Source organism: Capsella rubella, unplaced genomic scaffold (assembly GCF_000375325.1).
Source record: "Capsella rubella cultivar Monte Gargano unplaced genomic scaffold, Caprub1_0 scaffold_6, whole genome shotgun sequence".
NCBI lineage: Eukaryota > Viridiplantae > Streptophyta > Magnoliopsida > Brassicales > Brassicaceae > Capsella > Capsella rubella.
In genome coordinates this window covers 8,100,712-8,123,944 of record NW_006238918.1, presented here as the reverse complement: position 1 = coordinate 8,123,944, position 23,233 = coordinate 8,100,712, and the positions used below count along the sequence as shown (strand labels likewise).

The window sequence follows — 23,233 nt, the reverse complement described above, 5'->3', positions numbered from 1 at the left end:
AACTAATAAATCTTGTGGTACTGTAGATTGTATTTGTACTACTGTACCGCTCTTTCAATATAAGTCAACTGTACTTCAGTTCGATATTCAAAAAGTCAACTGGTACTTGTCATTTTCGATCTGAAATGTCAACTCTAGTACTCTTATCATATTATAAGATTCTCCTGATCCGATATTTGTATTTTGTAACCCAAAGCAAAGCAGTGGTGAAAATTCAAAACTTGATGGATGCTTGACCTGGTGAATATGCAATATATCATCACTTAGGCTTGAATTTAAGTTCCGAACTAAGCCTTTTAATTTGTGTTTGACGCACCTGCTCGATCGTTACATAAAACTGATAAAAACTATATGCAAATACGGGGGAGCACATGCTTTTGTTAGTGCAAACATAATAATATTTTCTACTAGGCATTAGCTAAGAAGAAGAAGAAGAAGAAGAAGAAGTAAAAGATGTAGTACATCAAGTACCAATATGTCCACGCATGAATCATGCCTTTTTTTGGCCTTTTAGCCTTATAGAATGTTCTCATATCTCTCAACTCTCTACGTACTACGCACGAAACCCTAATAACTAGTATTGTTTATTAGTTATATTAATAATATACTTTGACAATTGATTGGAACCACAACCATCTTGTACTTCTCATTTCTCTCCGTCAGCCTACATAAAACTACATTTGGTGATAATATATTCTTGCTTCTTTTTTTTAATTTGCCAAGATCTATTGTAGTAAACTAGAAAACAACTTTTAATTTGAAAATAATAATCGAACCATTGTTCTCAACTCACAAGTTTTCTATTCGCAAATCTATATTACATGTTTTGACCTAGCTAAGGGCAAATCTAAGAAACTATCCTATGGTTACCTAAAAGTACTAAAATGCCTTTTATAGTAAAAAATGTTCACACAATTAATTCACTTATGTTATAAATATGTAATATGTTCATGTTTGTTTCTCTATATCTCAATGTTCCACGTTAGTAAATATTGTTTGTTTCTAAAATTATTTTTTTCATGCTGATTTTGCTATATATATTGGCGTCAAAACAGGATTTTGTATTTTTGACCTCAAAACACGATAAATGCTTTTATATTCCTTATATTTTACGTTTTACACCATATATTCCGTGATAATATATGTGACTAAACATACAAATTCATAAACTAATCCATGTGTTGGCTAAAGTAACGTGTGTCTATGTGAATTTGATACAATAATTAATTTGCGGGCAACAAGTTTAAAATATATACTATGAGTTATGTATATTCTCTGCCGGCAAATAAATGTTAGGAGGTATAAGATAAAGAAAATAAAAGAAAGGTATTTTAAAATTACGCTATTAACCTTATAATCTGCTATAAATACCAAACCCAAAAAAAAGGTTTCCACACAAACAACACACACCTACTACATCTATTATAAATTTGTGTATAACATTACAAAAGAAGAAAATGGGGAATATGAGAAGTTTAGTGAAGATGTTGATGGTGGTTCTGTTTCTTGGATGGATGTTTGTTTGGATTATGATTTCAACTAATCTTTTCAAAAGCAATTGGACTCCCAAACTCGCAAAGTATCTCAATACTACTTATTTTGGTCCTCAAGGTATTAGTTTTTTCGCATTTACTTTATAACATTTTAACTGCTTTAAAAGACTTGAGTATTCAAGAACTATCATGTATGTATGTGTGTAGGCACGAATCTTGTGCTTCTCACGGTTCCAATGATGTTCATTGCGGTTCTGAGTTGTGTGTATTTGCATACGCAGAAGAAACCCACACAAACTCAAAGGTTTGACTTGTTATATTCTCATAATTGTTATTATGTATATTTGTAACAAATCATCACAATCTTGTTTATATAAGTGCAGAGATTGGAAAATAAAAGGGAGAATGGGGAGGGTGGTAATGGTGATGAACCCATTGGGGATAGTGACAGCCACGGAGTTGACTTTTTCTCTATTGTTTGTGGCTCTTTTGGTTTGGGCTCTCTCCAACTATCTCTACCTTAGCTATCACGTCAGCCTCCATAACCACGACAACGCCAAAATGTAAGCTTCTTTAGTTTCAGTTCATAGATTAGTCTGAGTCAGAACTCAGAACCATGTGAAACAATATGGATATGTTTGATCGGATCCGATCCATAGTGTAATAACAAACATTTGAGTGAAATGGTGCAGATGGCAGGCAAAGTTTAGGGCTTTTGGGCTGAGAATAGGATATGTTGGCCACTACTGCTGGGCCTTTCTGTTCTTCCCGGTGACAAGGACCTCTACGATTCTGCCACTCGTTGGGTTGACTTCAGAGTCAAGCATCAAATATCACATTTGGCTCGGACATGTCTCAAACTTTCTCTTCCTCGTCCACACCGTCGTTTTCCTTATCTACTGGGCTATGACCAATCAGTTAATGGAGGTATGTTACATCTAACTTAAATTTCAATTTTTTTTGTTTAGACCATAAGTAAAGTAAAATATTGACCATGTAGCCTTGGTAATAACCCTAGGATCGATGTTATAGTGTGCAAGCATTGTGTTTATGTCACTTTTGATCACAATGATTTCTTGCAATAAAAGATATTTACCAAGGAATCTATAAAATACTAGATCATTCAGATTGTTTCAGCCAAACTCGAATGTTCGGTGCTAAATTAAATTAAAAGAAATAGTATTAAAACTGATGAATTTACGTTTTTTTGTATATGTAAAGACGTTTGCATGGAATCCGACATATGTGTCTAATCTAGCCGGAACTATAGCCATGGTGATTGGAATAGCGATGTGGGTGACTAGTTTACCATCTTATAGACGAAAGAAGTTCGAGCTTTTCTTCTACACTCATCAACTCTATGGTCTCTACATAATCTTCTACGTGATCCATGTGGGAGACTCGTGGTTCTGCATGATCCTACCCAACATCTTCCTGTTTTTCATCGACCGCTACTTGAGATTCTTACAATCCACTAAGAGAACCAGACTTGTTTCCGCTAGGATCTTACCTTCAGACAACCTTGAACTCACTTTCTCCAAAACCCCAGGTTTATAACCAATTCCTTTTAACTAATAACATTTTTATTATAAATGCAAACGAGATGAAAAATATTTTAGTTTCTAGGTTAATATTTTTTTAAAAAAGATAAATTTTTAATGTTCCGTAATGATTGTAACCATTTGTTTCATGATCTAACTATAGGGCTACATTATACCCCAACAAGTATATTGTTTCTACATGTGCCGAGCATATCCAAGCTTCAATGGCATCCATTCACAATAACTTCGAGCAGCAACTTGGAGAAAGATACACTAAGTGTTGTAATCAGAAAACAGGGAAGTTGGACTCAAAAGCTTTACACCCATATCTCTTCTTCCATCGATTCTCTCGAAGTTTCTACCGAAGGTCCTTATGGTCCTAACTCTTTTGATGTCTCAAGGTACAAACTTATTTCAGTTTCTTACTTACTACTTTATCTTATTAAGTTTGTCTAATTGTTACATTTCTCATCATATATAGGCATGACTCTCTAATACTAGTGGGTGGTGGCAGTGGTGTTACACCCTTCATTTCGGTTATCAGAGAACTCATATTTCAGAGCCAAAACCAAAGCACAAAGCTACCAGATGTTCTTCTTGTTTGTGCCTTCAAACATTACGATGATCTAGCGCTTTTAGACCTAATCTTCCCACCGGATATATCAATCTCAGACATTTCTAGACTGAATCTCAGAATTGAGGCCTACATTACAAGAGAAGACAAGAAGCCCGAGACAACTGATGATCACAGACTTCTACAGACAAAATGGTTCAAACCGCAGCCTCTAGACTCTCCTATCTCACCTGTTCTTGGACCCAACAACTTCCTCTGGCTCGGAGTCGTGATCTTATCATCATTCGTCATGTTTCTCTTGCTCATAGCGATTGTTACACGTTACTATGTATACCCTGTTGATCGTAACACCGGAAAGATCTACAATTTCTCGTATAGAGCGCTTTGGGACATGTTCCTAGGATGTGTGTGCATTTTCATATCTTCAAGCATAGTTTTCTTATGGCGCAAGAAACAGAACAAAGAAGGAGATAAGGAGTCCAAGAAGCAAGTACAGAGCGTAGAGTTTCAGACGCCGACGTCTTCTCCAGGTTCATGGTTCCATGGCCACGAGAGAGAGCTCGAGAGCGTTCCCTATCAATCTATAGTACAAGCCACTTCAGTCCACTTCGGCTCCAAACCTAATTTGAAAAGTAAGTCATCTATTACCACTAGATTCGACGTGCACATCACAATCATGGCATAAGTGGTGTAAATGATTCTGATACTTTTAATCTTATCGTTTTGCAGAGATTCTGTTTGAGGCAGAAGGTTCAGAAGACGTTGGGGTGATGGTTTGCGGACCAAGAAAGATGAGGCATGAAGTGGCAAAGATTTGTTCATCAGGTTTGGCTAAGAACCTTCACTTCGAGGCAATTAGTTTCAACTGGTGATCGATACCATGTTTGAACTATGTTTGTTTATTGTATTTGTAATGACCTTTGATGTTCAGATATCGTTTGCTAATTGCTGCTAAATTATTCTTGTAACATAATGCAAAAACGTAATGTTAATACATTAAACTGTATACCCTGCAGGCTGCAGCCATATTATTATCATAGCTTTATCACCATCATAGATTAATATATGGCTTGCTCATCGTATCGATACTATTGTTGACGCTTTCTCTTCTTCTTTCAAATTCATATAAAAATATATAGATGATAAAATAAACTTAAATGCTGCATATAAAATCAAATGAAACATAGGGATCGAGTACATAGTATAATATTAAACGCATGGCCGATTGATTTTATAAATGATAAATAGAGTTATTACTAGATGAGGACACTAGGACTTGGAGTAGCGAAGACTAGCAGCTCATCATCATTCTCAAACACAGCCATGTGAGCTTCAGGTAGTGTAACTCATGCCTCAACCCCTTCAATGTCCTTTGTGTCCATTAACACGACCTGCGTCTTATCAACCGAATCCGGGGCAACCCAAACCGGGTTTCCCCATCCAAAATCCGCCTCGTAAAACGACATCCTGCACCAGCTAGACACAGCATATGTCTCCGTCTCAGGACTTACCTCACACAACGAACTCAGCATTGCGCTTGCCACTCTCTCTTTGGCTTCAGTTATACTTCTTGCGTCATTGAGATCGTTTCGGATAAGGTCATTGAGCTCCTCTTTAGTTTTCTGCAGCTTATACACAGTTTCTTGGATTTCCATCTTACTCTCTGAGCTCTCCTTAAGTAATGGTAAAAAGAAAAAATTTCCAAATGCCTTGCGTGGCAAGAGAGAAGTAGAAACTCTAGGTCGCAGGTCCATGGTTTGTGTTATAGCAAATTCTGTTACCTCACCCACCTTTGACTGTCGCACCTTTGTCATGCATCTTAACAGCAGCGCCGTGATAGACTCAACACGGGTAGCTTGTGACACACGCTTGCCACAAGAAGCTCTGTTTTTGAGCTTTTCAATCATCAAAGCAGCAAAAACAAACCTCTTTGTCTTGGATTTTGTTTTTTGTACGAGTAACGGAGGAAACTCGATAGTAATATCAGCAGGAGGGTAGAAATCAGACGCCATAAATTCAGGATTCACTGTGTCAGCATACCCTTTCGCAGCTTTTGTCCAGCTGGAAACAAACGTTGACAACGAGGCTGCATCGCATACCTTGTGAGAGACGCTAACTGCAACTGCGAATCCTCGGTCTCTGAAGAAAATGACCTTGACATGCAACAGCGGCCATGTTTCTGGATCTGCATTGTCCGGAGAGACAATGAACTTCTGAACCAAGTCAGCATTTGATGGGTTTCTCAAAAAATCAGAGAGAAATATATCAACCCGTGCCTCTGTAAACAAAGCTCCCTCGTCATTACAATGGACAGTGACGCCATCTTTGATTTTTCCAGCGAGTGGATAAAAAAGAGACAGAGTTTGAGAGAGTGAGATCTTGAGCCTCTGGACAATAGGTTCTTCTTGGTTTGCATGATCATCGTAGAAGAAAATGGCGGAAACGTAAGTTGAAGGAAGAAACTGATCGAAGAGAGAAAGAGAAAGGGTTTGGAGATGATTAGGTGAAGCGGGTTTGATTACTTCTTTGCTTAAAAGTTCTAGCTCCATTGTCACTTTTGAAAGTTGCTCATATTTAGTACTCTGTGTATGTGCATATATAGATACATAGATACATGAATTCACATCACACGACATATAGGTCGATCGACGAAATTAATATTGAGTTTTGTTTCAGTTAGTGGTTGAATTTTATTAAATGTATTACTTAGTCAATGTTTTTACAAAGGCAGTAATATTAAAGTGTACTTATGTAGTTATGTTGGTAGCTTAAAGGACGAGTTCGGCACCGCTATTTTCCTTTGAACGTCCGCCAGGGTGTATATTACATATGATTCGTTGAATGTGGAAATTAAAAGGTAATTATAAAAGTCAGATGTTAAAAAAAAATAAAAAAAAATAATAATAATAATAAAATGTTTGGTTCGCAATATGCATGTACATACATTACATATCTAAAAAATTGTCTAAAGATATTTATGTTTATACTATATATTTGAGAATTTTTAAAGTACCACGTATTTTTACGTATATATAGTTTTAATTTAAGACTACCATCACTTTTTTTTTCTTTTAAAAATACCTTTATTTTTTATTGAAACGTATAACATAAATTGATTCACCCAACAAGAGTACAAATACAGCAAAGAGAAATAGTTTTACAACCATAAACACAAATAAAAACATACAACAGAAATAAATATGACAATTCTGACGACCATCATTGTGTAGAGAATCCATTCCATGGGTTGAGATAATCACACATTCACGCATTCACACCTCCACAACATTCTCAAATAGGTATTTTTTCAATGAGCAAAGACACGATGTGCTCTTTCAAACACTCAGGGTGGGTGTAAGCATCTTGGTACCGATAAAATACATCGATGACTCGCGAAAGGTTAAAGATTCGCATCAACAGAGGGAAAGGAAATGCGTGAGGCCTCATTAGCTCTTGGGTTAAGTCCTTCCATGCGTCTGAAACAATGTTTCCCATTACTTCTATACCTATTTCCTTGGAAACACCATATTGCTTCATATAACAATCAATGCCAGTAGCTACATGCTCCCTTTTGTGTTCAAACTGCAATTACAAAATACCAATTATGTATAAATTTGGCATAATATGTATATATAGTACTAATTATTAGGACCAAGTGTTCTCACTTCGTAGCTGGAAATGTCATCTGTGAATCTACTGATTATCTCAGAAGCTACCCTGATTTTAGGATGTGAGCTTAACCATTCAAAAGCATCAAGTTTCACGACATCTGTCATTCCAACGAATGTCATGGCTATCAAGGCATAGTAACCTGAAGACAAGATTGCATTCTCTTTATACTCCTCAAATGTAGCAATGTAATCCTTTTTCAACCACTTTGCCTCTTGCATATATCCATTCGCTGTTCTTTGCAACTAATTGTGAAGAGTTTGAGTTAGTTATATACATAAATATATACATATATAATCAGAATGATGCTTAAAATTTAATTCTCTTGGTCTTAACTGATTTCTTAAGATGGAAGCCACAGCCTGACCTTCCTTCTTTCTCAAGTTCCTCTTCTAGTTTATCGTAGAAATCCATGGTGGCGCGGTAAATGTACTTCATGCTGTCAGGTATCCCATTAGGGGCAGCGGGAAGCCACCTGCGTTAGAGCCATCTTATAAGTCTAAACCATGGAAAAAACAAATATTGCACATGGTTTTATATATTAACAAATGGTAGTACTTCTCCATTGCATTTGTGAAAAGCTCAAGTTCCTCCACTGTGCCATATGCATCATACATATCATCAAGTGCTGTGAATAAGATTAGTGCAATAGTTGTTATAACTCGTGCTTGAGAATATTGAGGCTCGAAATATGCTCCAAGTGACCACAAGTACGCCTCTATTATCCTATGCCTTGTATATGTTACTTTAGATTTAAAGTCCATTTCATGGTGCCACCTGAAATATTATGAAAGAAGTTCAACAATCCATGCAAGACAATTATGTTAATATGTGTTGAGTGGCGATAATAGTTACCTTGCTACACAAGAAAGCTCTTCACGATGTAATATTTGCAGCAAATTGAAATCTATCTTTGCAAACTCAAGTACTGTTGGGTCACATGACTCTTCTTCCTCGTAGTATGAGATATATTGTTTTGTTTCTATCCTTGAGATACCTTTGTGGTATGAATGTTTTAGGGCATTCTTGATGCGAGTTGCGAGATGGGGGCTAGACCGAGATGAAAGTTCTTTTAAATGGGAGCTTGAGAAAGCGAGAGCTTCGTCAATGATGTCTTCTCCGTGAGTGCTCCATTGTGCAGCTTCATACAAACTTAACATCCCGTTTGCATCGGCCACCAGTTCTCCTTTGAACTTCCCATTCTCGTCCTTGAACTTCTCAAATACATCTTGAGGTGTATAAATGAGAAAATTTTGGGATAAATGATAATCATGAAAATTTTGTACGTAGTGTTGTTTATTCATATGTTATATTTAAAAGTATTTTTACCAGCAGAAAGTTTAAAGCCGAATTGCCTAAAAACTTGGAAAAGTATTCCAACCGTGTACAAATCGCATCCGTCTTGTCTTATCATGTGGTTAAAGTCAAGACAATCAAATAACTTATCCAATTTCTCTACGATATCTCTCTCAAAGTGGTAAGAGACACCAAGGCGACATAGAGCATCGATGAATTTGATGTTCTCTATCGGATTCGCTTTAGAAGACATAAACGATTCCTTCACAACCTCCCTTAGCGTAGCATGCTTCTCTTGGAACTTGTCATTACCCTATAAGGCAATGGTATACATGAGTTAATCAATCAAATCATAGTATATTGACAGACTAGTAATATCAAATACTACGTACTGCATGACATGATTAATATGAAAAGAATACGTACGAGGTCAGACTTTGAGAAAGAGGTTAAGGGATCTTCCCAGATGTTTGCTGGAAAATCAGCTAGTGGACGGTGGACTTCACTCCCCATGCTAGAAATTTTCAGGTAGATCGAAATGGTTTTCTCACTAAGTGAATCACTTAATTTGCTATATACAACTAAGTTTCATACATATATATACTACAGAAATATTCGGAAATGAAAAAAACATTGCGATAAAGATTATCAGGATTAAGGCATGGGACGATTTTCCACCGTAGAAACTGATCAGTGGTCTTTTATGTTTTGGCTTGTAGGACATCGTACGTAAAACAACCTCGTGAACTCTATTCATTTTACGTAGGAGAATTGTTTTTTTTTTTTTTTTTGAAACAACGTAGGAACTAGGAAGATTGTTATTATGTCTTAAGTGTCTTACTAAGGAACAAAAAAGTCATTTTTTCAAGTATAACATGTGATTTTGTTATAAATTTGTCCCACAATCACTATACGTCCACAAAAAAAAAATTAGTTGGGAATAAGACTTGTTTATATTCAATGAGAAAAAAATTAAATATCTTTTGTTCAAGAGTAGCGGGTGATCTATATTTCTTTCCATCCCCTCGATGCCGCCTTAATTAACCTATTTGTCGTCAGAGCACCACCAATTATTTTCCATGGAAACCTCGTGTCGTAAAGGAAACTCTAGCAAAGAAGAGTACTAAAAACTTAAAATATCAAGAAAGCTCAAAAACAATCATAATATTAAACTTTGAAATTTCAGGTCCTTTCAATTATTCTACAGAACCAAATTATTAAAACTTTCCAAATAGTTTCATGAAATATTAGCTGATTTAAACTCTTTAGTCTTTACTCTAAAGTCTAACCTCACTCATCAACCGCAACCACATTGATAAAATGGGCCGCATTATAATATTAAAGCCATTAAATAAATCATAGATTAATAATTTATTGTGGTACTTTACATACAAATATTACTGTTAATATGTCTTGATCCGGATCAACGAGTCCGGTCATGATCTGTTGATGGCACCACACCACACTAGCAAGAGGTGTCCCGCTGACAGACTAGCGAGTTCGGGGGTCGGAGCTAGGGAAAAGTCCTTCCTCTCAACTTGGTTCCGATATATTCAAATTCTCTGACAAGATTCTTTGACTGATAGTCTCAACCTAGCTTGAATAACCCAAGTTTCATTATTCCTGCATACATATTTACTTCATGTATCTTACCTTTTTCCCCTTACATTCCACTAGCTATAGTATTCTCAATTCTCATCTTGTAAGGTTTAAATGATGTCTCTGTAAAAAGGGCTCGAAGATAGAAATACAAGGGGAAACAAACAAAACAAATCCATTAGGCAGGGAATGTTCAACTAAACTTTCTTCAAGATTATTATGGTTTTGTATTCCTAAGAGCATGATTAATAGGAAGCTCTTAAACTTGTCTCTTAAGTATTTTTTAGAAATAAAATTAAAAAATTTAGAGTTAAGAATTGTATTTTTGTTTTTAGTTTGTATGTATTATTAATGGTAGGCTCTTAACTTGTGGTTCTTAGGAAATAAATATTTTATTTAAAAAGAAAATTAAATTAAAATTTGTAAATTTAGAAAACTTCATGATTATTGAAAATTAAAAAAAAAACATACATGAGACATAATTATAGCATAAATAACTTAATAATTACTGCAAATTACTCTTTGACTATACATTTTTCTTTTTTACATTGAAATTATGATTTTTTCTTATTTTCAATTTTAAAATTTTATTACTATAAAACATTTAATTCAAGTTGGTTGCCATTTAATTTCTTTGGTTACGAATATTAACTCATATAAAAAATAAAAATAAAATAATGAGTTCTTCTGTTGAGTTTTTAATTTAATTTCTGTGTATTATTAGCCAATTAAACCTTTTTCTTCTTCATGTTCTCCTCCTCTCTATTTAATATAAACCAAGGTAAAAAAAAAAATATTTATTGAACACAGTTAAAAGCACGTCACAGCCAAAAGAGAGAGAGCACTGTTTTGTTTTTCCTTCTTCCACCAATCAGTAAATGACAAGTCACTGTCTCTTAACCCATGATTTTTCTCTTAGTTAAAAGACGTTTCTTACCTATTATCATTATTAACCATTTAATTTTAATCACAAAACTACTTAAAAAACCACTAAGAACCTACCGTTAATCATGGTCTAATTCTATTTTGTAAGCATTTCAATTCAAGGGGTTTCTTTTGCATATTTTCATCACGTTGGGTTCCTTTGAAGGTTTTTTAACAAAATGGTGTACAGCGATTGAATGTATTGTAAACCTAAAAATTTAAGAGGAAGAAAAAACATAAATCACATGTAATTCCAAAAAGCTTGCAAAGACTATTTTCTAAAGGAAACTTCTTTTTATGTACACACTATTTTCTAAAGGAATCTTCTTTTTATGTGGAAACGAAAGGAATGTTCTTTTCTTTTTAAATTTTAAAAGTAAAGGAGTACTCTGTGGATAATCATCCGCCATAAACCTAATAAGTGGTCGTTACGTTCTCTTTCTCAGACATATCTAGTAGGACGAGGTTCTTGGTTCGTTATTCTAAACAAAATCTGTAAATCGACAATTAGCTTAGGTGATTGGCCCAATTTGGATTACTCTTCGGCCCATATTCATTAGCTGAAGTTTCAACTCTTAATGGGCTCGATTTTTCTCCCTTCCAATAGTTGAGCTCCGGTCTTGTGTAGTAGCTTAACTCAGATGGATCATGGATGTTGTTGTTGTCTGGATGATGTGTGATCCCGTGAGATTTTTGTTTTGATCTTCTCTTAATAAGTTCAATCCTAATCCGTGAGGTCATGTGTTCTTGAGTTCAGTTCCGCGATTAGTACACTATAACATTCTCACTGCATGTGGCTGCGAGAACTCTATCTATCTTTTATCTTTCAACAATCCCAAAAAGAACGAATCATCAGCAACCGTGCCATGTCTACCGAGAGCATTTCTAAAAGCTAATTAAAAATGTTTACTAATTCACAGGATAAAAATTTGGCTAGCTATAACTATTGAGTATTGTTCCATGGTTCGTTGTGATAATAATGCTTCAGTTGAAGAGTTATTAGACTTTTTATTTTTTTGGTACATTGTAGACTTTATATTATCATATCATACAAGATGATATTATTTATGATCGAGCAGGAATATTAAAAGTCTCCGTCATCATCGCCGCCGTCATAATCGTCTTCTACGTCATCCAGATCATCCTCCACTTTCTCCGCTGCTTCTTCAGCTATATGGTCTTCCACAGCCTCCAATCCCTCCGTTAAGGCCACCCCACCCAAAACTCCGGCCACCGCACCAACCGCCAGGCCTGTCCCCATCCCACCGAACTTGCTTTCCTTCTCCGACGCGTTTCCATATCCCGATTGTCCGTACGCCGCGTTACCATACGCTGCAGGAGCATATGACTCACCGTAAACAGGTGGCGGCGGCGCGTATGGTTCACCGTAAACAGGTGGCGACGGCGCGTATGGTTCACCATAAACAGTTTGTGGCGGCGCGTGAGTATAACCGTAAGGTGGCGTCTGGTACGATCCTGGACTCGGATGATACCAAGGCTCTCTAACGGTGACGGTGACGTCGAGTTTGCCGTGTGGTCGACCAGACGGACGTTTGAGTTCGAGGGTCTTCACAAACGGGACGTCCAAACCAATGACATCACGGAGGCTGAGATGGGCGGAGCCGATGAGAGGCTTTGTGTCCTCTTCACGTCCTGCGTGCACGATGTCGATGTATACCTTGTCGTAATCTTCTCCGTTGTTGTTGTCCGGAGGCAAAGGGATGACAAATGTCTCATTCCATGTGGGACACGTGTCGCCATCTTCGTCGACTCTCGTAGAGGATTTGTATTTCGGAACGACCCATACGACGGCGTATGGCTTGTTTGGTCCGTTACGCCAGTTCACGTTCTTGGTATCTTTCGCCGACGAGATCGTCACCTCTACTTCTCGGCCACGGTACGACATATTTTTCTACAGGGTAGTATTGGAACTTTGCTTGAACCAAAAAGACAAAACTCGGAGATTAACTTTTAGGACCATTTATACTGCAATGGATAGATCAAGAACATTCGGATCCAGTTTGGTCTAGAGACTTTAGAGAGATATTTATCTTTGTCTTTTACGATTTTGTCCCCCACGATTTTGCACGAAGAAAATAACATAATCATGCCAAAAAATTTTAAACTAAACAGAATAATATATATTTTTTTTTTTAATAATCAAAGAGGTTCTGGATCGAAGCCCATACATCCCCTCAAGTCCGAAACCAAAACATGTTATATGGTTTCGTCTCAATCGCTATTAGAATAATTTGGTCAAAATTAAGAAAATAGTTGTCTTGAGAAAAACATATTCTACCCGGGAAGATAGAACAATCTAACACGTCCAAAATCTATTGTCTAAACGCGTATTCCATTTTATCGCCGACCAATTTTTTAAAAGTCGGGGCCATACTATTCGAAATGGGCTAATTCAGAGACATGAACCACGAGTTCTACTGATACAAGTGGTGCTAATGGCATGCCAACATCGTTTCAGAACCATGTGGAGACTACAAATACAAACTCTTCATTGTGCACAACTGTTATTTTTCTTTTTCTTTTTCTAATACTGAGACATTCAAAATCAATAAACAAGGTAAAATTCCAGGAGAAATTATTCATTTATATATACGTAAGAGGTGGGACTTTTGATCATTGGTTCATCCCTGTGGCTCTTTTTCTTCACAGCAAGTGTCTCCCATTTACTATTATTTGTCCATCGACTTTAAGGAGACCACAGCTAAATAATGAATGACGACCCCATACGCTCGTGCATGGATAGATAAGTTGTAATATTTTGTGTTGTAGATCGTTGGTTGGTGTATTGATGTGATTTGTGGATTTGCTTTAATCAAGAACATTTAAACGTACGACGTTTTTTTATTTTTTAAGATAATAATAAATTTTAGTTACCTAACTTCGGTGCATCATGCATGCAATTTTTAGCTTTGGCGAAACGCAACCGCTTAGATTTGTGTGGATGCATGTGAAAGATCCTCCATAAACCTGTTTTTGTAGTATTTTTAGATCTTTCTTTGTAGCAATTCAGAATCTTTAAGCAAAATGTCTTAATGGTTACTTTCTTCAGTGTTTGGCGAAGTTGGTTCTGCTATGCAACTTCTTTGAAGATGATGATGATGATGATGAGTTAGACACGACATTGTATATAACTAACTACAAATTATAACGACGAAACATTGATATATAATTATGATTAGACAAATTTTGAAATAATTCTATCCAAATTTTTTCGCCTTTGCAACATAACGATGAATTGCTATAGTGGTCCACCCATGCCACGTGAATACAAAATTTGTATATTGCCACAACCAAAACTAACAATACTTTTAACAATGTTACGGTCGAGTGTCGGCTACAAAGGCTATAATATACAATAAGCAGAAACCATAAGATGTTATTAGCCGGAGAAGTCGCTGTCCAACTTCCATAGTTCCACTTACCTACTAACTAAATATGGGGAAGTAGTGTTAGGATCCAATAAAGTGTATTTTCTTTTCCCATAGTTAAATATATATATACTACATATAAGAGGAAGTCATTTAAAGAAAACCCTGCAACTTCATCTACTCCATTTAAAAATAATTTTATTTATTTGTTTCATTAACAAATTTAAACCATGTAAAAAAAAAAAATTTAACCATGTACGATCCATTTATAATTCTTATACAATTTGATGTGGTTTGAATTTTGGTTACCATCTTTATCGGCATTTATAGTGTTCTACACGTACATGTAGCATCATTACAATATTTACTTTTGTATCTCAATTCTCAACCTCTCTACCCTAAAAACCAAAACATATATAACTCATCAACTTAACAATTCATGCAAATAAATTTACAGAAGAAAGAGTTTAATTGAGTCATTGATTGAATCACAACTACTTCCATAGAAAACATAAATGCCCTAACCCAACTACACACTGCAAATCTCTATAAAACACAGCCTTTAGTTCTTTCTTCATCACTATAGTCTCACACACCAAAAGCAACATAACAACAAATTGTTAATTTAATACTATTCTCGTGATCAACACATTGATCCAAGGCTAAATTTTAAAAGCTTTTCTTTTCACCATGAAGATAAAGATAATGAGCAAAACACATGTTAAACCAACAAAGCCTGTACTAGGGAAGAAACAATTCCACCTCACCACATTTGATCTTCCTTACCTTGCTTTCTACTACAACCAGAAGTTTCTCCTCTACAAGTTCGAGAACCTTCTAGATCTCGAGGAAACCACTTTCCAAGACAACGTCGTGGAGAAGCTCAAAGATGGTTTGGGTTTGGTTCTTGAAGACTTCTATCAGCTCGCCGGTAAGCTTGCCAAGGACGACGAAGGAGTCTTCAGCGTTGAGTACGACGCCGACGACGCAGAGACCAACGGCGTGGATTTCTCTGTCGCCCATGCAGCCGACGTCACCGTCGATGACCTCACGGCTGAGGACGGGACGGCTAAGTTCAAGGAGCTGGTTCCTTACAATGGGATCTTGAACTTGGAAGGACTGAGCAGACCTCTCCTTGCGGTGCAGGTATAAAATCTTTTAATATATCACTGCATCTTCTCATATATATGTGTCGTCCATGATCGTATATGTGTGTCTTACATCTTTTTCACGTAAAATATAAAATAGAGTTAGATATTCAATAGAAGTGAGTCAAGTGACGAAAGAAAACACTACTTGATCGTTAATTCCGCATCTGAATTATTACACATGTGTATGATTACGTAATGATGTCTATGTCACATAAACATAGTTTTCTTTTTGTAATAAATATTTATTGAACTACATATACTGTATACTAACAATTTAAGGACTAACATCACGTGACAGTAGCTCCAAAGAAAATCAAAACTAATGTACAGTAATATAATTAATTGCCCATACTGGATCCATATATGATATATCCACCAAGATAAAAACAAAAAAGTACACGAAAACGTTGGCTTTAATTATAGAGATTTTGATTCAAAACAAGTTAGATAGGGGAAAATATTGACATTTATTAGCTCGTCTTTATTGGTTGTACGTACATACATATTAATTGGTAAAAAGAAGACAAATATTTGTAGAAAACTAAGCATTATTATTTGCATGTGAAGAAATAAATAATTTGTTGTAGAAAGCCTTACATTACATGCATATCTTATATTTTGAATATACGCATACTAAATATAAGTAGGTATAATATGTGTTTATGTGCAAATTAAACTATGAATGTGTTCATTTTTATGGGTTGAGATTTGAGAGGCTTTGTTTTCCAATGTTTTTGACTATTCGTGTACTTGGATGTGTATAGTTTTTCTGTTAAAAAAAAAAAGATTGGAAAAAAAACAACTGACACAACCACTAAATACAACATTCAATGATACAACAAATCTTCTGGATGTTGTTAACTAGTGGGTAAGTTGTGCGACAAAACATTACAACGCCATGTACTTAGTATTTAGTACAAAGTACAAACTAATGAAGAGATCCACTACTACTATATAGTATGATCGTTACACACATTGGAGAATTTAATTGTCATTATCAATCAAAATCCTCTAAAATAAATATGGATGTCGACTTATCTTTAACTATTAAGATAGGTATCTCATTTCCTTTTCCTTTCAAGTTTTCAACTCTATTAACGTTGATATATACGTATAACTGTATTATATATAGAACTAATACTAGTCATCACCACCACTACTCGTAATTAACATGTTTTACAATACTAAACCAAAAGAAAGATTAAGTAGTTAATGTGCATTTAATGTATATGTTTTTTCAACAGGTGTGGTCGTTGAGGTAGTCAATGTTGTCTTTTCCTTTCTAAAGTGGTCTCGAAACTATCGTCCAGTAATATACCACTTTGATTCAAATCATTAAATTCGAATTTGGTTTTTGTCATATACAGGTGACTAAGCTCAAAGATGGACTTGCGATGGGCCTCGCTTTTAACCACGCAGTCTTAGACGGAACTGCAACTTGGCACTTCATGAGCTCATGGGCCGAGATCTGTAATGGAGCCCAATCCATCTCAACCTTACCTTTCCTCGACCGAGCGAAGGCGCGTGACAGGCGCGTGACGCTCGACCTCACTGCTCCTAAAGACCCTAACGCCACCTCCAACGGCGACGATGCAGCAACTCCGACCGTGGAACCGCCGAAGCTTGTGGAGAAGATCTTCAAGTTCTCGGACTCTGCTGTCCGCACGATCAAGTCAAGAGCCAATTCGGTAATCCCATCCGACGGTTCTAAGCCTTTCTCAACATTCCAGTCACTCAGTTCCCACATCTGGCGCCACGTCACCTTAGCGCGTGGGCTTAAACCGGAGGAGATAACTGTCTTCACCGTCTTCGCCGACTGCCGCCGCCGCGTTGATCCTCCGATGCCGGAGGAGTATTTCGGGAATTTGATCCAGGCGATCTTCACCGGAACCGCGGCGGGGATGCTGGCGGCGCACGGACCGGAGTTCGGAGCTTCGGTGATACAGAAAGCTGTGGTGGCACACGACGCAAGTGTGATAGACGCGCGGAACGACGAGTGGGAGAAGTCGCCGAAGATATTTCAGTTCAAAGACGCCGGAGTGAACTGTGTGGCGGTGGGAAGCTCGCCGAGGTTTAGGGTTTACGAGGTGGATTTCGGTTGGGGAAAACCGGAAACGGTTAGGAGCGGGATGAATAACCGGTTTAATGGGATGATGTATTTGTACCAAGGTAAAGCTGGTGGAATAAGTATTGACGTGGAGATTACTCTTGAAGCTTCTGTTATGGAGAAGCTTGAGAAGAGCAAAGAGTTTTTATTGAGTGAAGAGGAGGAAGAAGAAGATGGGAAGAAACTGAGCAATGGACATAGCAATGGCAATGGTAATGGTAACGGGTTTGTTGCTGTTTGAGGGAGTTTTTAAGTTTAAAGGTTAATTAGTTTAATTAATCAAAACTCATAATTTTGGTTAATTAGCTGATTAGTTTTTTTTTTAATTAAGGAGACAAAAAAAAACCTTATGGATTTATAAGTTAAGGTAATAATGTGCGCTTGTGGTGGTTTGTAATAATCAGCAGAATACTGGCGTGTTTGAGTGTGTAATGTATTCTGGTTAATGTAGTGTTGTTGTGTTTGGTTTGGAATTGTGTAGTCTTTTGAACCATGTTTTAAACAAAAAATATATGTTTAATGCACTTGTTAACAAATCTAGAAAAGTTAAGTGAAAGGATGAACATAACGCTTAATTCTTCTTTTGGTTTTTGTTATTTTAGCTGGAAAGTTAAGGAAATCAATTGCAGTAAAATTGTCAAAATACAAAGTTTGGCGACAAAGGAGAAAAAAGAGCATTGGCGAGGAACTAAAATTAACAGGATTTTCGCAAAGGATAGTGAGTTTTAAAGTTATATTGATTTTTTTTAACAACATAAATGTTTAATGCTAAAATAGATAAGAATAAAAGAAATTGAGAAAATAATATTCTTCTTATCAGAGAAGGACGTAAATATTTGAGAAAATTGTGTGGAATGCCATGTACAATACCAAATCTTCTATAAAATGCCATTTTTCATAACTTCTTTCAAAACATGCCATAAATCCAATGTAAAAATACCATGTTACCCTTTTCCTTTTCTTTCATTATCTCTCTTTTCTTCATCTTCTTTTTCTTTTTCCAACAACAAATAGTTCTAGTAGAACAGATCCGACGGACAAACTCCGGCGGAGCATAGCCACTTCCGGTCCCCTCTCATCAATTAAATTTCTAAAACCTAATTTTTCTCTTTTTCAATAATTATCTCTTTCTTCTTCTTCATCTTCTTTTTCTTCTTCCAATAACAGGCTATTTCGGCGGACCAGATCCAGCAGATGAAATTCGGCGGACCAGATCCAGTGGATTAATTCTGACGGACCAGATCCAGCGAACTAATTCTGGCAGACCAGATCCAATTCCGGCGGACCAGTTCCAATTGACCAGAACTCTGGCGGACGAGTTTCGACTAGAACTCCGGCGGACGAGTTTCGACCAGAACTCCGGCGGACGAGTTCCGGCAGACCATAGTCAGTTCTGGTGAACTATAACGAGTTCTCGCAGACCAGATTCGACGGACCAGTTATGACAGACCAAATAGACGAGTTCCGATTGACCATATTTTGCAGACCATTTCAAGTGGACCATAGACCCAGTTCTGACGAACTATAACCAGTTCCGGCGGAACAAATAGACCAGTTACGATGGACAAGTTGTGGCAAACCATTCCCGGCAGACAAAAACTAGTTATGATAGACTTGTTTCGGCTGACAGTTCAACTGGATCTGATTCGACGGACCACATGATAAAACAAGTGATGCGTTTATGGTGGACAAGATTCATTTCTCTATAGATGGAAAACATTCGACGAACCAATTTTGGTGGACTATACTCGAAATAGTTGTGTCGGATCAGATCTAGTGTACCAGATCTAGTGGACCAGATCTTGTGGACAAGATTTCTTTTTTATTTTGATTTTGCTTTTTTCAAAACATTTGCCTAAGGGCAAAATCGTCCATACTAAATTTTTTGTGGCATGATTTGAAAGGAGCTTTCAAAAATGGCAGTTAGAGAAAATTGAGTTTCAAAACTGGCATAGAAAACAAAATTCTCTAAATATTTAGATTTATGTCATCACTTTATAGGTACTATTTTTCAATCCGTAATGCTAGTTGTATACGTTTCTTTAACCATTATAAATTTTTTTTTTTGGTGCTTTTATCATAATTTTTCCACGTTTTATTTCATTAACATACCGACTTTAGAGTTCCAGTATGGCAATGCAGCATAATCTTACTAACATCAAAAGATTCAAAACCATGTGTGCCCAAATCGGAAAGAAACCAATTGATATCTTCGTATATTGTTTTTCCAATAATGTTTTTCTAGAAACTTATCTTTATCAAATCGCACTCACCATCTTTGAATCCATTTAAATTCATTTCCAACAATCTATATTTAGTGCACTTTTAGCACTATTTTTTTCCAACCATGACATCAAATATAACATTAAAATAGATATTATTAAATTAAAAATATCATTAGTTACAGAACAAAATAACCAAACACATCAAGAGTATATATGGAACAGAGAAAATACTCATATTCATGTATCTAAACAATCCTTACAATTAATTATCAACGATCATGTCTTTGTTATAACTTATTAAGATTAATGAAAGTCTGATTTTGCTGGAAAAAAAATCAAACCAAACACAGTTAATTTTTTTTTATTAATTATAAAATAAAAATGTTTGTATAATATTCCAAAATGAATAATATAGTTTTTTGAAGCTTTATTAAGGTTTAAAATTATGATTTGCATGTTATATTTGTTATAATTTTTAATTACTTTGAATCATCATATTATACATAAATTTAAGATAAAAAATTATTATTTTGTTATGATTCGAATTAAAAAACAAACATACATTACTTAGTTAATAAAAATATGTGTTTAACATCTCACCTCATCTAAAATAATTAAAAATTGGCCGAGAATTATATTATGTAAAGAACATCAAAATAAATCTAAATCTAAATTTTATTAACACTATAAATATTATTCAAATCAAGTAATTTTAAATTTATGTGTAACAAATTCTTCTAGTCAAAGGTATATTTTTAAAATAATAAATGAAAAAATAACGAAACTAGCACATAAATGTGTGTTAATAACTAGACTAACCCTTCAAAAATTGTTAGAACTAGAATAGCTCAAAAATTTAAGTAAATGACAAAAGGCCATATGGTTTTTTTTTGTATTACATAACTGCCATTATAAATTTTTTTTTACAAAAATTTAAATATAATATTAAAACCCAAGAAAAGAAAAGAAAAGAAAACTAAACCTAATTACAATACAAAAAAAAAGATGATTCTTTGCTCTCAAAGTTCAGCCGCCGGGAAAAAAGAGAGAGGTTTGTGTGGTGCCTCCTTCTATGGTGGAGATGACTGAAGAAGAAGAGCAGTTTCGTTTTCACTTTCAGAATCTTCCCAGATATGTTCTTGCTTTTTTTTCTTCTTTTGAAATTATCCAGATTTGGGTTCTTAATTCGATTCGATTATATGAAGATACTGGTACCCAACCCTTCACCACTTTTCTCTTCTCTTTTGGCATTAGAAAAAGCCATTTATTAACGGTAAGAGAAATTTCTGACTAGATTCGTTTTAATCTTCAAAATCTGAGTTTTTGTTGGTTGTTTTATTGCTTTGTTTCCAAATGATTTGAGTGTAGGCAGTATTAAATTCAAGGTTCAACTTGAACATGAGTAGTGTTTCAAAGAGAAAAGACAAATCTGGTGAATATAGCCAAGCTATGGGGAAATGGGTACGTTTGGTTCATTAGATATCACAGTCTAGTTTTATATTCCTCTTTCTTTTTGATTAGTTATTTCCATCTGCCCAAGGAGTCCTAAACTTTTTTGGCTGTTTATTGGCTTACTCCTTTATTGGCTTACTCGACTTGCTTGTTGTTGTCCTTAAACTATGCACTTCAGTCACTGATTAATTGTTGTGTACATGTTTTCATTTCAGCTCTAACTTACTGTGACAGAGTTAGGAAAAAAAAAGGGTTAGGAATGAACTACAACTTCATTTGTCCTTGTTGGATCATTCTTACATGTTTTCTTTTTATCCTCCTGTTAAAGATAATAATTTTTTTTATTTATGTCCTTAGAACAATCCTACACTATGAGATGCTCACTAATGTTGTAAATTGGCTTGTGTTCAGAATGTACAATTTCAGTTTAGGACTGAGCTATAGTATGAACTTTTCTATATTTTTGTGTTTGCTCATGGCTAAACAGTTGTTTTGTGTTGTTGTTGTTGTTGTTGTTGTTGTAGTCAATTTACTTTTGAATTCTTCAGTTTTGTTGCCATCGATTAACCTTTGTATCTTGTAGGGTGGTTAATGTGATTGCAGGACACTATGCATATCCTTTTCAATAAGAAAGTCTAAACTTTACTTTGGTTTTGGTTTTAATATGTGAGATTAGGAAAAAGGCATGTTATGACTGAGGCGATTGAGAATCATATCCCAGGAGGTGAAGAAGGACGCAGCAGTACGGCTCTTGTCACTGTACGATGAGATAAGGCCAGCCATTAAAGAGCATGAAAGAGATAGCCAAGACTGGCAACAAGTGTGGCAGAGAAATGGATACAAGCAAGCTGTAATAAACATAGAGTTTGATTTATAATCTAGTGTAATTAAGAATACATTCTTTATTTAATTAAAAAAGTGGGGAAAGTAATATATTTTGAATTTTTTTACTATATAATTCTTATTCAATTTACACAGCATGTTCATATATTCAACTTTCAAAATTTGATATATTTTTCTAATCAATTCTTAATCATAGTATTATATTTTAACTATAACAATAATTATTACTGATTTATTACAATGCTAGTGGCATTTATCTACTCATTCAAATAAAACTAGCCATCTTATTTATGGGGTTTGTTATGAGATTATTGGCAATATATAATGAAAGAGTTAATTTTATTCTGAAGATAGTCAAATGCATACCAAATATATATAAATATCTCAGGGTTGCAATTATAATAAGAAATCTCCGTTAACATGTACACAACCATATCATCTTTAATAAAAAAATGTTACAATTTACACACCTGCTTGAGAAACACATCAATACTCAACACATAATTTTTTTGGAGTTTCAATAAATTTGGTTGATTTTAGCCAAATTCTAAAGAGTTTTGCACATGGAGATTAACTTCAAATGTCAAGCCATCAATTGCAATGAATTCTTTGCAATTAGATCTTTACAGAGACTCATAGCTAAAACTCTATCTCCTTCTAGTTCGTCAGAAAATTGCCTCAAACACCCCCATGGCCATTTATTTTTCAATTTATACTTAGTTCATATTCATGATGGGTTGTGTAGTTACTTGGCCTTAAATCAACACCATAACTCTATCACAACAATACTAGAGTTATAATAATATTGTAAGTCTGTCGTCATTGCTAGGTTTTAGATGTAATATAAAATATTTGTAAGGGCAAAATCGAGATTTTGCCTCATGGTTCGCCCTAACTAAACCCTAGTTCAAATTTTCTTTCCTTAACTCCACCGTACAAGTTTGTACTGTGATGATAGAGATTCGATATA

The 23,233-nt window shown here is 35.4% G+C and overlaps 5 protein-coding genes and 1 long non-coding RNA gene across 8 annotated transcripts; 3 read left to right on the top strand and 3 right to left on the bottom strand.

The window, feature by feature from the left end:
• Positions 1–1,412: 1,412 nt before the first annotated feature.
• Positions 1,413–4,687, top strand: LOC17881311 (ferric reduction oxidase 4). 2 transcript variants are annotated; one of them, XM_023781205.1, is made up of 8 exons: positions 1,413–1,579; positions 1,701–1,797; positions 1,877–1,969; positions 2,193–2,420; positions 2,715–3,042; positions 3,198–3,435; positions 3,516–4,240; positions 4,338–4,687. In XM_023781205.1, the coding sequence occupies exons 1-8, from the start codon at positions 1,458–1,460 to the stop codon at positions 4,478–4,480; spliced, it is 1,974 nt and encodes a 657-aa protein (XP_023636973.1). In that variant the 5' UTR covers positions 1,413–1,457; the 3' UTR covers positions 4,481–4,687. The 2 variants fall into 2 exon arrangements, with proteins under 2 accessions (XP_023636973.1, XP_023636972.1); XM_023781204.1 differs by having other exon boundaries at positions 1,413–1,611; positions 1,877–2,056; positions 2,186–2,420.
• A 174-nt stretch (positions 4,688–4,861) lies between these two features.
• LOC17881517 (BAHD acyltransferase At5g47980) lies at positions 4,862–6,157 on the bottom strand. The gene has a single exon (XM_023781714.1). The coding sequence runs from the start codon at positions 6,155–6,157 to the stop codon at positions 4,955–4,957; it is 1,203 nt and encodes a 400-aa protein (XP_023637482.1). The 3' UTR covers positions 4,862–4,954.
• Positions 6,158–6,899: 742 nt separating this feature from the next.
• Positions 6,900–9,086, bottom strand: LOC17882696 (alpha-humulene/(-)-(E)-beta-caryophyllene synthase). 2 transcript variants are annotated; one of them, XM_023781682.1, is made up of 7 exons: positions 9,000–9,086; positions 8,607–8,886; positions 8,133–8,505; positions 7,786–8,054; positions 7,614–7,723; positions 7,274–7,522; positions 6,900–7,190 (listed from the first exon to the last, which is right to left on the bottom strand). In XM_023781682.1, the coding sequence occupies exons 1-7, from the start codon at positions 9,084–9,086 to the stop codon at positions 6,900–6,902; spliced, it is 1,659 nt and encodes a 552-aa protein (XP_023637450.1). The 2 variants fall into 2 exon arrangements, with proteins under 2 accessions (XP_023637450.1, XP_006287438.1); XM_006287376.2 differs by having other exon boundaries at positions 7,614–7,752; positions 7,836–8,054.
• A 2,974-nt stretch (positions 9,087–12,060) lies between these two features.
• Positions 12,061–13,195, bottom strand: LOC17882652 (protein SRC2). Its single transcript, XM_006288373.2, has one exon. It carries the CDS (start codon positions 13,000–13,002, stop codon positions 12,181–12,183), a length of 822 nt encoding a protein of 273 aa, XP_006288435.1. The 5' UTR covers positions 13,003–13,195; the 3' UTR covers positions 12,061–12,180.
• Positions 13,196–15,059: 1,864 nt separating this feature from the next.
• On the top strand, positions 15,060–18,267 carry LOC17881254 (BAHD acyltransferase DCR). Its single transcript, XM_006287586.2, has 2 exons — positions 15,060–15,631; positions 17,004–18,267. The coding sequence occupies exons 1-2, from the start codon at positions 15,176–15,178 to the stop codon at positions 17,982–17,984; spliced, it is 1,437 nt and encodes a 478-aa protein (XP_006287648.1). The 5' UTR covers positions 15,060–15,175; the 3' UTR covers positions 17,985–18,267.
• Positions 18,268–20,964: 2,697 nt separating this feature from the next.
• LOC17884419 lies at positions 20,965–22,355 on the top strand. Its single transcript, XR_002833449.1, has 3 exons — positions 20,965–21,241; positions 21,337–21,429; positions 22,097–22,355. It is a non-coding gene; the product is annotated as an uncharacterized LOC17884419 (long non-coding RNA).
• Positions 22,356–23,233: the final 878 nt, after the last annotated feature.

Bases quoted from the DNA above. Each gene is read 5' to 3' on its own strand.
- LOC17881311 (XM_023781204.1), top strand. From the start codon at position 1,458: ATGGGGAATATGAGAAGTTTAGTGAAGATGTTGATGGTGGTTCTGTTT. The intron at 2,057-2,185 runs GTAAGCTTCTTT...GAAATGGTGCAG, and splicing joins AACCACGACAACGCCAAAAT to ATGGCAGGCAAAGTTTAGGG. The intron at 4,241-4,337 runs GTAAGTCATCTA...ATCGTTTTGCAG, and splicing joins CTCCAAACCTAATTTGAAAA to AGATTCTGTTTGAGGCAGAA.
- LOC17881517 (XM_023781714.1), bottom strand. From the start codon at position 6,157: ATGGAGCTAGAACTTTTAAGCAAAGAAGTAATCAAACCCGCTTCACCT.
- LOC17882696 (XM_023781682.1), bottom strand. From the start codon at position 9,086: ATGGGGAGTGAAGTCCACCGTCCACTAGCTGATTTTCCAGCAAACATC. The intron at 8,887-8,999 runs GTACGTATTCTT...ATTGCCTTATAG, and splicing joins CTTTCTCAAAGTCTGACCTC to GGTAATGACAAGTTCCAAGA. The intron at 8,506-8,606 runs GTAAAAATACTT...ATACACCTCAAG, and splicing joins CGGCTTTAAACTTTCTGCTG to ATGTATTTGAGAAGTTCAAG.
- LOC17882652 (XM_006288373.2), bottom strand. From the start codon at position 13,002: ATGTCGTACCGTGGCCGAGAAGTAGAGGTGACGATCTCGTCGGCGAAA.
- LOC17881254 (XM_006287586.2), top strand. From the start codon at position 15,176: ATGAAGATAAAGATAATGAGCAAAACACATGTTAAACCAACAAAGCCT. The intron at 15,632-17,003 runs GTATAAAATCTT...TGTCATATACAG, and splicing joins GACCTCTCCTTGCGGTGCAG to GTGACTAAGCTCAAAGATGG.